This window comes from Sceloporus occidentalis, unplaced genomic scaffold (assembly GCF_023333645.1).
Source record: "Sceloporus occidentalis isolate IW3139 unplaced genomic scaffold, rSceOcc1.0.p SCAF_1, whole genome shotgun sequence".
In the NCBI taxonomy this organism is placed as follows: domain Eukaryota; kingdom Metazoa; phylum Chordata; class Lepidosauria; order Squamata; family Phrynosomatidae; genus Sceloporus; species Sceloporus occidentalis.
Genome location: NW_028316981.1, coordinates 54030075 through 54046110, shown reverse-complemented (window position 1 = coordinate 54046110; position 16036 = coordinate 54030075). Strand labels below are relative to the sequence as shown.

General features: G+C 42.5%; 1 protein-coding gene across 1 annotated transcript in view; it reads left to right on the top strand.

Moving 5' to 3' along the window:
• The window catches only part of PLXNA1 (plexin A1), a 395300-nt gene that overhangs the window by 76126 nt on the left and 303138 nt on the right, over window positions 1-16036 (top strand). Inside the window, exon 3 of the mRNA XM_089521294.1 lies at window positions 7941-8123. Coding sequence (XP_089377420.1) covers window positions 7941-8123 — 183 coding nt within the window. The remainder of the gene's footprint in view (window positions 1-7940; window positions 8124-16036) is intronic.

Here is a 16036-nt window from a genome sequence, read left to right as displayed (position 1 = left end):
CTCTGTTGGAAATCTAGAGGGTCTTCCCTTTTAAGCCTGGTTTAAGGGCTAGAAACTTCGTGGATGCTGAGATTCTCAATATGTTAGCTGGATTCATAATGCGGTGATAGGCTACGCATAGACTTCATCAGGGTCTCCAGCTTGCATGAAGGAGTAGTGTACACCCTCAGACAGTTTCTGTTTAATGCATTCAAAGGACCTGTTAGTTCCTCAAGGACGTAAAAGAAACCTTGTTGGATCAGACCACAAATTGATCATTTAATCCTGCCTCCTGCTATCCACAGTGGCCAGCTAGATGTCTTTAAGAAGCTTACTAACAGGGCACTGGCCCTCCCTTTATTCTAAATTTAATTACTCTAAATTAAAAGTGTTACTCTAAATCACTTGTTCCCAAAGTGTGCCCGTTAAGAGATTTTGGACTTCAGCTCCCAGAAGCCTCACCCATGTTGGCCAATAGTCTGGGATTCTGGGAGGTGATGCCCAAAATCCCTTAAAGAGCACAGTTTGGGGACCACTGCTGTAAATTTAATAGCAGACATATCTAGTGGCATCTTCTGAACCCTGGTACTACATATACTGGAGTGGGACTCATAGAACCCTCCAGATGTTGTTGAACTACAAATCCCTGGAACCCTAGGAACCAGAGCCAGTGATAAGGAGTGCTTAGAACTGCAGTCCCACAATACCTGAAGGGCCACATGATTTCCACACCTGGCATATGTAGTCATAATCATACAGCCATAATCACCTATTAGCACCTAACAGATTGATTAGGTGCTAATTAACTTAGCTTCCATTCATTAGTACACTTTAAAAAGCCATCTAAGCTAGTGCTTGCTAACACTTTTTGTGGCTGTGAATTCTGTAAACTAATTATTAGTTCTTTGAAGAGGCACTTTATTATTTTAGTGCTCATCAATTTTGTGGGGAGATATTGAATTCAAGGGACAGAACCTCTTCATGATGTATTATGGCAAGCCATAGTTACATTTTTACAGGGATGGGGCTATTGTTTCTCTTCTGCATTGGTGGATCAGCCCTTTATGATTCTAGATGGAAAGTCTGCACATCACTAAGATTCTGTAAATGTCCTCAGTTTTGACTAGGGTTGCCAGGATGGATATGTTAACTTTAATAGTTAACAGATCTGGGAATAGAGTATGTAGTTCTGTGCTGGGCACAGCTATAGCTACATAACTGGATGCTTCACGACCACTTCCCACTTTCCATTGGGTGTAAATGGCCATGTTGTGTGCATGTGTGGGGAGATGATAAAAGACTGTGGAACTTTACATTAATCTCCCTGATCCATGAATTTTTAACTCTTTGGGAGCCCTGTCCCATACTAAACCTGGCAACCTTACTCTTGACATGGAAGCACTTACTCAATGTCTGGGTGTAGTAAAGGCCTTCACTCAAATTGTATCTTGCCACAATTGAAGCCTTTCAGCTACTGAGCCCTATCAGGGCAGTTTGTCTCCTGCTATGTCCTCAGAGTGGCAGGTCTTGACTCAAGGGGGCCTCAGGAGAATTACTCTGTGCTTTGGCAATGGAAAGCTCTGGCTGAGACACAGTGGCATTTGGCCATTACTTTAGTTCTTTTTACTTTCTCCTTTTTGAAAAGCTTTGGCTTGGCTCTGTACTTGCAAGAGGATGTTTAACCAACAAGGTTGTTGTCTGATACTGGCAGAGCAAGCAAGACTCTGTTTTCATTGTTACTTCTGCCATGATCGTCCCCATGATGTTTGTGGCTATTTTGAAAGGGACAGTCAACAGAGTCTGTGTATATGTCACAGAAACTGTGATGCTGCCGTCATTTGTGCCATCTTTTACTTTGTTTAGGCTCTGGATGTGAACAGAGTTCTTGGATGTGTGAGGTCATTTTCCTGTCACTCAGCATTTTCCTTTGCCAGCTGATAAAAGTGGGGTAGGGATGGGGAAGCCTCTCTGAGTGGAATGAAGGGGGGGGGGAAGAGAAGTAGAAAATGCTTTTTGAGACAGGGAAAACATTAGCTAGTTTAGAGGAAGCAATAAAACCATTATTGAGATGTGGGGAGGGAACAGTGTTGGATAATTATTTGCCAGTCTCCAATGTACTCCTGAGCAAAGTACTTGTGTGAGTGATGGTGACCCATTGTATAATTCCCAGATGATATTTTAGTTCTATCTTAGCAAGTTTTCTGCCTTGGTTTTGGCACCCAAATGGCTTTGATGGATGTTTTACTCTATGAGTTGGACTGGATTGGTGGATGATATCCTACTGTTTCTGGTACTGTTTTGGGTTGCCTGGCTAGAATGGAGCTCACAAGTACAGCACACCCGTGTTTTATGTGTGTGCACCAAATGCGGCTTTCAGCATATGCTGAAAGCCACGCTGGAAGAGCCTGTCGTGCATCCCAGAAGAACTGATGGGGCTGTGCCCATGGCACGTGTGTGCCACTGTGCTGCTGCACACAGCGGGTGCGGGCCCCATTACTTCCAATGGGGCTCAGCACACGCGGAATTCCCATTACACAGAGGGATCCAGAACAGATCCCCACATAAGTGGGAGGGTGCATATGGTGGTCCTGCCCTTCTTAGAGGCAGATATCTGAAGGTGCTACTGTAGACTTCTGCTTGACATCTTGGACTATAGTGTCCTGCAAGGTTATATTTTGTGATCTGTGCTTTTTAATGTTTACATGAACCCCTTTGGGGGGATTGCCCATCATCCTGAAAATGAGACTTAGGTGTCATTGCTTCTCACTCTGTGTTTTCTATCTCACACTGGGAAGACCATGAATATTTTCAGTTGTAGTCTTTCTGAGATCACCAGAAAACTGGGTATATGCTAACAAACTAAACTTAAGTCCACACAAGATAGCAGTGTTCTCATTCTCAATGGGGTTCCATCCTCTTTTTGACAAATAAAAAAAGGTCAAGTTTACAGTGTGGGTGTGCTCCTGGATCCAGATTTACTTCTGGATTTTAAGATAACACCTGTTTCTGGCATTGTTTTGCCCTAATGATGATGATGATTTATTTATATAGCACTATCACTGTACATGGTGCTTTACAAGAAAAAGAACAAGAAAAAACAGTTCCTTGCCCTCAGGCTGATAATCTAAGAACACAACATGCAAGAAAAGGGGATGGCAATGTGGGGGAGGATTAAGTCCAGCAGATGTTGCCTCTTCTTTCCTCCTTCCAGGGGGACCAGGGCATTTGGGACGGAGAGAGAAGAGCATTTCAGCTACTTTCAACAGATCAGCCTGGTGTTCTAAGTGTTCCTATTTCTAGAGTTCATAGAACTGGCTGTGGTTTCACATCACTCATCCATGTTGAATTTCAGTAATATGATTTATATGCAACCATTTGGAAACTTACCTGGTGTTAAGTGTAACTGCACTAGTAAGGTGGCTGTTGTACTTACTCTTTTTTAATGGGTGTACTTGCAGGCTGTCATTTTTAGGGAAAGTTCAAAGTGGTGTTTATTATCTCAAAAATCCCTAAACAGCCTGGGACTGGGACACTTTAAGCACTGCCTCCTTTCATGTGCCCATCTACCTAGATCAGTGGTGGAGGCCCTTGTCTCAATGCTATCCCCTTGCATAACAGGAACATGTTTCCCTTTTCTGTTAGAGTAGAGCCAGTGTTGTGTAGTGGTTTGAGACTAGGGTTCAAATTCCCATATAGCCATGGAAACCCACAGGATTACCTTGGGCAAGTCACATGCTCCAGCTTCAGAAAAAGGGCAAGGGCAAACCCTCTCTGAACAAATCTTGTGAAGAAAACTGCACAATAGGTTCACCTTAGATTTTTTGGAAGTCAGAAACAACTTGAAGGTACACAGCAACAACAACTAGGCTTTGGCACTTGTTGCCTCAGAAGACAATTCCTGATGTTTTTTCAGCACCAAGTGAAAATAATTGTGTTCCAGTAGGCCTTTGGCCTAGCTTCTAATTTTATTTTTTTGCCTTGCTTCTTTGCGGGGAGAGACATTTTGAGTAATCTGATACTTTTTGTTTGTATTACTCTTTATTGGCTTTATAGAAATTGGTTCCATGTGGAAACTGATTGCTTTTGAATTTTTATATGAGCTGTTTTGTGTGCTTCTCCAGAAACAGAAAGAGAGAATAATTTTTACAAACAAATAAATAGCATACAGTCTTATTTCACTTTCTTTTTTTCCCCTGAGGCAATTACTGTGGGAAGTAGTCTTTGGAAACACCCTAAGATATGATGTGTCCCTGCAGGAATGTTGTTTGCAGTGCAAATAATAGTCCCTTGGCAGATCTGTTTAAGTATGTAAAGACATTTCCAGATGAAATAAAATTAGTTCATTCTAGGAAGGTCTCCAGATGAATCAGAATCTGTTTTAAAATTGTCTATAGGTCCTTCTCCAGTATTTTTGGCACTTGGAGCTGGTGTGAAATTATTAACTCATCTTGTCCCATGTGTTTCTGAACTCACTTTTATTGGTAAAGCTAGGTAATACATAGGTCATTATATGTTTAACCGCTTGTTGATAGTGTGAAAGGAATGGATGGATAAGTCTGACAAGTTTTACTGACTCCCTATCCATTTGGGATGTGGCTTTCCAAAAATGAAGGCTCTGAAACAGATCTGCATGCTTTTCTCTCTCCTCCTCCTCTCTTTAACACCGCTAACCAGTCCTATGAATGAGATCTCCTGTTGAATTGTGTGTGTCTCTGGGGCAGAATGTAGGAGCTGTTTAACATCTGTACAGACACAAGGCCCAATAGCTTAGGACAGGATGTGGGAAATGTGGTATCCATTTGAAACTGCAGGGAGGAATGTGTATGGGCAGTTTCTGTAGTTTGTGTGCGTGTAGCTTGTGAGCACATTCCTCTTACAGCTTGAGGAGCTCCAACATTCCCTATTTAGGTATGACCTGGGGGAGGATTGGAAAGTGCACAGGTGTGGAATTATATAGTGCCATTCCCCTTGGGCCTTGTAGCACAGATGTTAAGAACTGTACAATGAATCCTTGAATCGCTGATAAAAGTCAACAAGAAGAATTTCTCAAGTGGTGCTGCTTTAAATAAAAGTATGCAGAGAGTCCTAGCTGCTGTTGGACCAGCTGCTGGTCACAGTACCTTGGCCACTTTAAAAGGACAGGCACATTCTTAGTAGGACTATGCCTCTTTACAATAGTGTATTCCCTTCTCTGCATACTTTTAATGGATGTGAGTTTAAGCACCAAACAGCTGTCATTGCAAGATTTTTCCTGCCCTCTCACACACAAATGCACACATCCTTGCTAAATCCATCCACTGCTGGCCTCCTATGTCCAACAGTAGACTCCTTCACTGACTGTTCACTCTGCAACCTGATCATGAACATACTCTGAATTTGGATATTTTCCTTTTTAACTTGCCCTCACTCCTTGGGTCATAGGTTGTCAAACTGTAAGCCTTTCTGATTTATTTTTCATACACAGCACAATGGATCCTCAAATGGTGATTATGGTAGTCACAGGAAAAACAGCAAAATGAATCTGTTCTGCTTAAAGAGCAAGCTAAAGTCTTGTATTTAAATTGTCCTGTTTGCAGGCCAGTGCCATCTATATCTCAAGCCACCTGGGAGTATATCACAGGGAGCTTTTTGGAGATTTTCCGGCTCAGTTCCGATGTGACTGCACTGCCAATGATGTGCATTCATGTCGTAACGTGAATGTGTTATCAGACACCATTCTTTTTTATGGGAGCTCCTTGGGAGGTGCTTCCACAGTGATTCCAAAGTGAGCCCTCATTTTGGTAAAACCAGAAAAAAGTGGCTTCACAGAATTTGCTTCCAGGTTCCCTTCGATTGCACTGAGAATTGGTCTGGTGTGGAAAACCACTCCAATGTCACCCCCCTTGGCCCCCTGCGTCCTGCTCCGTCATCCCCCTCCTCCTCCTTCATGCCATCTCACCCCCTCTTCCACCCTGCAACCCATCCCATCATTCCCATCATCCCCTGCCTTCTGCATCCTGATCCTGGCCCCAGGGACCCCCAGCGAGCTATCCCATCATTCCCTGCCTTCTCCTGCATCCCGATCCTGGCCCCAGGGACCCCCAGCGACCTATCCCATCAACCCCTCACTGCTTCTTAACCCCATGAAGGATGACAGCTAAGGAGGAGGCAGGGAAGGAGGACAGCGTCCAGAGTCCCACTGAGCATGTGTATGGGTGCTGATTCAAATCGTTGAACCCTCCGGTGTGGTAATACAATGTGCACTCACTCCCCTTTGCTTGAATCCGGATCACGTGACTTGCTTGGAATAGAACTGACTTTGCTTCCCCCTCAGTTCGGAAGGGCAACAGAATGGCAGCCAGGTGTGGTAAAACATCACGTTTTAACCTTAATTCACAACCTAGACAGGAGTGACTCTGGATCTGGTGTGAAAAAACATCATTCTTTGCATTGCTAGAACAGGAGTGACTGCGGATCTGAGCTGCAACCCCCCCCCCCCCCCCCACATGTGATAAGGTCCCTGGATAAAAATAATTACATAACAGATTTACTGCAATCTATACTAATATTTCTCATACTTTTTTGGAATGCAAACAGGCTGTGTGCCCACATGCTCTCTGTTTCTTTCTTCCTGCTTCTTGCATGCCCAACTTCAGTGAATCGTCCTGGTTTATTCAACCACACTTTCCTTTGACCTCTGAATCAGAAAATTGTGGTTTAAAGGCTAACTTTTAACCAGGGTTTGATTAGTTCTGCTTTTTCTTCTGTAAGTTTGATTCTTTTTGGCAAAGTGGCAAGATTGGTAAGTATGTGGGTCAGCAGTCTCTTAGAGCCATTAACTGAACAAAGAATGTAAAGAACAAAGAATTAGGGCAAGTAGCAGTTATTCCATTTTCTGAAAAGTCGCCTGTTGAAAGCAGAAAGTATGAGCTCCCTAGGAATATTAATGCAGCCTAAGCCAAGAAAGGAGATAAAGGAACAGAATAGTTGCTTTCACGACTAATCTGTTAGTGGGTGATTTGACTTAGCCAAAAGCTGCCTATAATTTGATGGAGATGGCAGTGAAATATATAAAAGTAAACTTGTTTGGTAAAATTAGCCTGTGTTGCAAGAAATCTCACATAGAATTAGTTTTGTCCAGATGGCTTGGAAGTGAGGATATTTTTGCAGTAGCTGGATACAGGAAAGAAAGAGTGAGAAGAATTTATGCAGTTACACCTCTAGTTTATATGGTACTCCAATAAACCATGTTTTTATTGAATATGAGAACATTATGTCTACACAGGTACTCAGGTTCTTAATTGGACCTAAATTAAATACGTTGATAACTATGTGTGAGAATATGATCCCATGGGGAAAAAAAATGAATCCCTATTGTGAAGCTCTTCCTGAAAAAAAGTTGAACACATTCAAATGTAACCTGTACCCATTTGTGCCTTTCAAGATATCAAAGACACAGCTAGCATCCAAAGCCAGCTTTAGTTTCCTATGACATGTTTCTGTGGCATGCATGCAGTAAAAATCAAACAACTTACCACTTTGTTTAAGGGTAGAGGTTAGTATGCAGTAAATTATAATACATATGTGTGCTCTTCTGTTGTGATTTGTGAGCTTTCCCTTTGTAGATGCATCCCAGCAGCAATTTAGCACTCTCTGCTTTTGATTTTTTACTGTAGATAAATAGAAAGAGAGAGAGAGAAAGAAAGAAAGAAAGAAAGAAAGAAAGAAAGAAAGAGACAAGAAACTTGGTTTCCTTTACTTTAATAATTTCTGTACTTAGCAATTGACTCCCATCCTTTTCCCACTCTTCTGAAAGCTCTTAGTAGTCCCCCCAAACTGCCCACATGTACTCAATTTTCCTGATTATGATGACCTTGGAGAATTGTTCTCATTAACAATTATTAATACACAATAGTGTTATGAAATATTGTCAGAAGAGCTAACCACTCTTTGCTTTTTCTCTTTTACTTCCTCTCCTATAGCCGTTGCAAATCGATGACAATTTCTGTGGACAGGATTTTAATCAGCCATTGGGTGGGACAGTCACCATTGAAGGAATGCCACTCTTTGTGGACAAAGAAGATGGCATGACATCTGTGGCTGCTTATGACTACCGTGGGCACACTGTGGTTTTTGCTGGCACACGTAGTGGCAGAATAAAAAAGGTAAGGAGCTCTGGAATTATTGCTGTGGATTTGTAGGCATCCTTTACTTGTGTCTTAAGGAGGCAAAACATCATATCTTGTTGTTCAAGCCAAATGTGAGAATGATTAGAATGATAAGGGCAGCTATTTCCTTGCACATAGTTGCTTTATGACTTTCGAATCTATTTCTGTATGGGGGGAATGGACCTTGAACAACTGTTACTTGCTTTTCTAGTATCCTTTCAATCTGAGTTTACTTTCACCAGAAGAACTGCTCATCATGTAATCTCTCCAAAGTCAGCAGTATTTTAAAATACAGTTAAGTATTACAAGCAGAGACCTTTCTCAGTACCTTATATGATTTTGCTAAAACCAGATTGTTTTTCTTCATGATGGGAGCTATTTAGAACGTTTTTTAGGGTAAATGGCAAATAGCAGACTCATCTAGTCTGTTTCATAAGTTCTGCACGGAGCAAGCCTTCCTGGCTTTAGATAATCCTTGTCTGTCTTCTAGGTTATATTGACCATCATTCCTACTCTGGCTGCCTTTGCCATGGAGTTGCTTTGCTATTTTTTTGTTGTTGTTCATATCTGCAGTGTTGTTGCATATGCTTGCCTCTGTTACACAAAGCAGACACATTTCCCTTTCAGCAGGAACCAAAGAACTCTGATAACTGAGCATAAACAAGGATCTGTCTTGGAGGATACAGAATACTCAGATGCAAATGATTTAAACCATCTGTGGGCCAAAGTCCACAAAGTGCAGGGAACTCATCCTTCCCCAGCTACACAAAAGCTCCTTGTTGTTGGTAATTAGCAAATAACTATATGCCTTTCCCTCAATATCTCCACAGGGCATGGATTTCCTGTTATCATAACATCATTCCTATAATTACAGCTGGATATTCCCTGTGTAAACACAGCGGCAGTAACTGCATCTTCAACCAGGCAAAATTGTCTTTAGGGCTCTAGTAGAACATTGCAGGAAGCACCCAACCTAGTAGGGGGCTCCTCTCAAGCCAAGACACGTTGATACTGGGAGCCAGACTAAGGAATGGCTTGAAGTTTTGAGCCTCCTTTGCCTTTGATCTTTTCCTTTTTCTTCCCTGAGCTTAGCTTCTAATTTTGCAAGATTACAAGTATTTTCTAGTACAGAAATCAGTGTAGCTCCCTGTGAATATGAATGCAATGGGGAAGGCATTCAGCAGCTTAGTGTATGCATTTGTATTGGATGCATTAGTCACTTGGGAAGCTGGGGATCCTTATACAAAATGGAGCCTGAATTAAGTTGTCCATTTCTGGAAGTCAGCAAAAGCCCTTCAAGCCTGCAAGATAATTTTAAAGACCTCCGTGCTGCAAACCTGCACTCAACAGCTGGTTCCTACTCCTGATGTTTTGCACTTTTGTGATAAGTGTTTGTATACATGTGCTTGCTGCACTTGTACTTTACATATTTAGGTATATGTGTTTAATAAGTAATATGTGAAGTTAGTGACATGGCCCTTTGCCTGTGTCTTGGGTGTGGGACGGGTGCTGTGCTCTGTTGCTGAAGAGATGATACAATCAGGGCAGTATGAAAAAAATGTGTTCACAACTAAGGCCTGCACTGAAAGAGTGCACTGTTGCATGTACCTGCCAGTCACTCTCTTCCAGAAACTCCATTCCATTCTTCTTTCCACTCTTTCCTCCAATCTCTTCCCACAATGGGTTGGTTTTGGAGTCTCCCTCTGCCCCCTCCCCAGGGGGGTTTTCACTAGGTTTTTGTACTTCTGCAGCCTCTTCTGCTATTAGCTCTTCCTTGTCAATGGATGGTGCCTTTTGGCTGCATAAACACCAAGCCCTTACACATGAGCATCAAAATTATAGAGGAATTGCATTTTTTTCACCATTCTATTGCTTCAGGGGGCATTAGTGACATTCTTCCCATTGTATAAAAGAAGAAAATGAAACAGTCAGTTGCACAAGGTAGCTTTGCTGTCAGAGACATAGCCAAAAAGATAACTTGGTATCCATGCCTCTCTATTCCTTTGCTACTGGAACAGGTTATCCCTTTTTGTCCCAGTGTACAGAGTGATGGAACATTCCATACACTGAATTTGCTCTGTCTCTCATTGGAATCATCAGTTTCTGCTTGGTGTTTTTCTAGCAGAGGGAAACCTCTAGCCCCTGCAGACTCAGAGTAAGCAAGATGTTGATTTCTAGATGAGTGGATCTAAATTGAAATGACTGGCTAGAAGCCAAACTGAAGGTCATTTTAGGAGATGTAGTTCGGACAAAGTAGACTGTTGTAAGCTAGAAGAGCTGCTTTGTTTATTAGGAGGGCCAAACAGATTTGATGTCAGAGGATTTTTTTCTCTCTCTAGTGTTGTCAGCTCAGTGCTAGAAAAACTGTGAAACCCTAAAATAGTGTTGTAGCTGTTAACATGTAACACACACCAGGGGATGGCTTTAAATCTAGTCTCATAGTTGGCAGTCATCCTTCAAAGATGCACCAGATCCTTCATTTAAATAGCCAAAGTGTTCCATTGCTCACAACAAGGCCTAACTCAGACCAGCAATGAGTAGGAGCAATTCAGAACACCTGTTGTGCCAGGCATAATCCCCTTGATTGCCTTCAATGAGTTCAGTTTGTGGATCTCACAAATGCTTCGTGAATCACATACCACTCACTGGTGGTAATCTCTGGCTAGGAAATCATTTAGGTAAAAAATGAGACAACAACAACAATTATTATTTTGCTACTGCAAATGTATGGGTTGGGGTGGGCTGCTGTGACGTATTTCAGCACAGAAGGAGCAAAACATATAGTTAGTCTCCTAGCAGCTTAGAAGGACAAAGAAAATTAAAAGATCTTTTAAAGTCATGGGACTTTGTGGTTTTCTGTGCTGAGGTATGCATGGAAGCTGAAATATCAGAGAGAGATAAGACTTGGTTTACACGTCTAGCAATTCTTGAGCCAGTAGCCAAGACTTTCAGCTGTTCTGCTGAAACTCCTATGCCATTGTTTGCTTTAGTATAGCAGTAAGAGTTCTCATTCATTTTGGTTATTTTTTTCTTCTTCTTTCTGATACCTCTTGTCTTCTCTTTAATCAAGAGAGGCACCAGAATGGCCGGTGCCCTGTAGTCCAAATGGGTTGTGAGAGATTCCTTGTCAGGAGTTTGGTCCTGCTGGTGATGGTGAGGGCTGGCAAAAGACACTGGCAGATTGTCATCTGATGTCTTGTTTCTGTTGTTCCTTCTTCCTCTTACGTTCCAAAACTGCACGTTTTAAAGCGTTCTCTGCTGGTGCAGTTCTGCATGTGTGAGTGTGTAAAGGAAATGTAGGAGGGGGATTGATGAAACCATTGAAAATGTGTGTGATGCATCCAGTTATTTATCCCTGATGATTGCTGATGATTGCTTTTTGTCTGGCAAATTTCTCCCTGAGGTGGTACTTTCCTTCTCCCATATATACTTCCTACATTTTGCCTTGTCACTTCTCTTTGTCAGTTTGATTGACTTCCTGAAAAGGCTGATGAAGAAGAGGTCTAACAAATAAGCCTGGAAATCTCTTCCTGGTCCAGGAAACAGCTCCAGGGTGGCAAGGTGGCAGAGAATTTAAATAGAGGGTTAGTTAAGTCTGAAACTAATTTCAGTTCATTTTGCGACTCTATCAATTACATGCATTCTGTCTGAAATAATGAAAAAGTACTGATACTTTGGCAAATGTCTGTGGCAGTAAGTAGCAATGTGAGTAATTTCTTTTAGCCACAGCAAGCAGTACTGGGGTTCCTGAAGTATGTACATACATTGTGGTGTGTAGTTCAGTCTTGCTTTAACCTTGAGGTACTGATGTGCATGGAACTCACTGGGTGACATCGAGAGTGTGACTTTTTCCAGCAATTGCTGTCTGCCTGAGCTTAAAGGATGGAGAAGTTGCTGTCTCAGCAGTTACCTGATCCTCCTATGGAGCCCTGTGCAATCAGACCCTGCCTCTGGCTGTCTCTGCAGCAGGAAGACGGTACTTCAAAACAACCTCCTGTCTTGCCCTCTTTAGCTGGTCACCTTAGAAGGGCGGGGGTGGTGGTGGAGGCTTATTGAGCTACAGAGATATATGCCTTGCTAGGCACTGCAGTTATTGATGAGGACAGGGCAGAACATTTGAGAGAGATAAGACCAAGAAGTGCAGGAGACTTAAAGGCTGGAAAGCATTGCAGGACATTTTGACAATAGATTTTAAGTTTTCTTAAAGGTCTGCCTGATGTGGTTTTAAAATCCTGTGTTGGTATTTCGTAGTGGGCTGTTAAACTTTCATCTGTTTAAATATAAGGAGGGCTAAATTTAAAAGAGCTAATATCATCCTAGGTTGTTTTCTTTGGGTATAGATAGCAGCCCTGCAGGGTGCATAAGGATGATGATAAGATAGTGGCTGAACTTTCTACAGGACAGAGGTATTGATAAATGATTGGCCTAAGAACACTAGAAATAGCTGGGGATTTAGGTTGGTAACATAGGCGGGTTATAGACCGCCGCTTTGAGGCGGTCTGCCGCTGCCGCCGTTTGCTCCGTGCGGGAGCCACAGCCGCCACACCGCGCGGCTCCCGCGTGGAGCAAAAAAGGAGCTCCAAAATGGAGCTCCTTCTTGCGGCGCCTCTGTGACGTCGCGAGGTGCTGCTGGCGCATTTGCGACGTCATAGGTGCCGTGACACGTCTGGACGCTATGCGTCCAATACGTAAACATGGCGGCCCCCATGTGGAAGTGGCGCCGCCATGTTGTACGTATGGAATACGTACTAGGGTTAGGGGGGTGCGGAAGCACCGCCCCTTCCTAACCCTAATACGTATTCCATACGTATTTTTTGGCGGTCTGTAACCCGCCATGGTCTTTGCCATCCAACATAGTCACAATGTGTGGTCTATACTGTTCCAGTCTACTGGCAAGGTTATTAATCTTTTCATGTAAAAGCAGTTTGGCAGAATTGCTGAGCCTGGAGGTGTGTGGCCAGAAAAAGATTCCCTTCCACTTGGAATTTTTCTTTACTCTCTTTAAAAGAGATGTAACAGACACAGTCCTTGAGAAGGAATGTAAGAGCAGAAGGAAGGGCTGTGGCTGGGCTATGGCACACTTCCCATGTGTCCTCAACTATTAACTCAGACAGCCACCTACCTACTGGAATATATAAATCATTAGGTTTATAATACTGGGATGGAAAACTGTTTAGACAAGAATTACTCAACCATAGTTCCCTGGAACCCTAGAGTTCTATGAGATGTTGTTAGAAGTTGCTGGCACATTTTTTTATGCTATAGATAACATTTTTATGCAGGTGTTCTCTGAGACCTATAATTTTTATGCAGGGGTCCTCTGAGACATGAAAATTGTTTCAAGGGTTTCTCCATGGTAAAAAGGGTTGAGAAGGACTGGTTTAGATATTTCAGAGGTCCTATGCTGTACACTCACTTTCTAGATTTCATTTTCCATCACATCTGTCCCTCTCCTGGGGAAAATAAAACTCTGCAAAAGAAGGGTTCTGCTTGCATAAGAAGGCTAAGGTGACTAGATGAGTTGAATTAAGACTTCTGAGTTGTATCCTCCATCGTGACTGTAGTGCTGTTGAAGACATGAGTGATATTTTCTCTGGGTTGTGACATAGCAAACTTATTCTCACCTCTCTGGTAGTGCAAAGTATTGGAGTTGGGAGAAATGCCTTTGCCTTAAATTTTTAGTGATCAGGACTGGAAGGGACCTCAAAAGTAAAAACAACAGCTTCTGTTTTAGGTCAGGAGATTAGGCTTCAGTTTATAGATTCAAATATATGAAGTGTGGTTTATGGATCTTCCATTCACTGTATCAGAAGGAATCACCAATAGCACTTCATCTATTGGATGGCATAGAAATGCGGTTAATCAAATAAGCAAAATGGCTTGATGAAATTCTTGGACTAGAAAAAGTCAATGAGATACACCTTAATTTAACTTGGGACTTACCAGAGCTTGACTCAAATGCTTGCTTTTGCTTTTTTATTTTTATTGTTCTAGACTTGTGAAGTTGAAAAGCAGAACAAAATTCCATCCCTTAACTAATGAGGGGCTGTACATTTCCATTGAAAGAGGTCTTTTAACAGCACACTCTAGCTCAGCAAAGCCATGGTTCATTTGTCCTTCAGAAGCACCATGTGCTGGGACAGTTGTTGTGTTTGCAAATCCATGTGTGCTTTTGTTACAACCAGTACACAATCCCCGCACTCTGTGTTGTCAGTTATAGACTCTGCTGTTTCCTGCCTGAATGTCCGACGTTATATGCAGTATCAGAGGCCAAAGGGGAAAAAAGTCAAGCCTTTTCTAGAAGATGGTCTTTCTTAGCTCATGTCCTTGCACTGTAATCAGGGCCCCTCTTTCATTGCTTGAATCCTCCATGGACAGCCGTCTCCTCTCTCCATGCTGTCCCACCCTCTTACATGTGTCTAGGGTTCCAGATGCTAACAGAGAGCCCCATTGTTCTGGGGAGGTTTGGCTGCGTTTGCAGTGACATGTTAGCCATCTCTTGAACAGTTGCTTCTCAGAGGATGGCCTGCAAGCCAACACCTGTTGCAGCTGCAACCTCGCCCCTGACCTGCCCTTCCCCATCCTGCCTCATCCATCATCCCCCTGCTTCCTCCCTCTCTGTTCCCTTCATGCCTCTTCCTGTGTCTTCATTGGGATATGAGGTTTCTTAGTAGTTGTTATCAGATGGCAATTTCAGACCCTAATTTTTTGGAGTATAAAAGGGGGGAAGGGTCTTACTTGAAGAAATAGTCTTAGTATACCCTCTCCCTAGTTCCTGCTCTTCAGAGCTTTTGAAAATTACTCCCATATGTATATTACTAGCAAGAACTGAAACAAACAGGGCATACATTAGAATCTTTAACATCTCAGTTTCCTTAATGCTGGTATAATCATACCCATTTTTAGACAAGTGACACTTAAAACATCATGACACTAACAAACTGGAAATTTCCACAAGCAAGTAAAAGATTTTTATCTTCACTGACCTTCTCCCTGAGGTTCCTAATAAGCAGGATTTCTTTATTTGGATTTTTTGTAGTTACTCTTCATATTCTCAGACATTCATTTTAAAAGCCCTGCTGCATATGTGGGACCTACAACAAAATGATGGGGTGTGTGTGTGTGTGTGTGTGTGTGTGTGATCTCCAGATTCACCTGTACCAGATGTATTTCTATACAGTTCCATAGTCCTTTTCCTTTTCCCTCTCCCAATTACTTGGCTTTTGGGGACATTTCTGCTCTATATCCCCATGTGTCCTAGGAAAAGAATAGAGAGAAAGAACAGCACTCCAACTGTTGAGATCATGAGGCTGAGGGTGGGTGGGAAATGGCCATCCTTGAGCTGAAGGAATGCAAACTGGCAAAGAAGCAGCCAGAAGGTAGTGGGGCCTCCAGTTAATTATTGAACAGGGTTCTGGATTTTGCCTGCATAGATTTCTCTGAAGTGAGCAGAATTAGGGAGTTGGCATTAGCTTGGGAGGGCAGAGGTCTGGCTATGTCCTGGGCTTCAGCCAAAGTTCAGGTCAAGCCTTGCTAGGACATATGTGCTTCCTCCCATGCTTCTCCCCCTATTGCTTTATTCATGGAAGCGCAACCCATGTATAGCTTCTTTCTGCTTTGTTGTTGTCTCACATCTCTCCTTTTGTTAGATCTTACGTACTTTTGCAAACTTCTCCTGAGCATCCTGACACCTTCATTTTGTTTCTCAGTGGACCTCCATTTGGCTTTAAAGCTGTCAGCATGCCTGACTGAGTTTGGCATTAGAAAGAGTGTTATGTTCTCAATGCACTCGAGTAACACTTTCTGTGCACCTTTTTTACTTTAAAGAGAAAAAACCCTAAAGGTAAACCTTTGCAGCAATATATGAACATACGAAGAACTTAAGGGTCAGATCAAAGGGCAAAAATCCC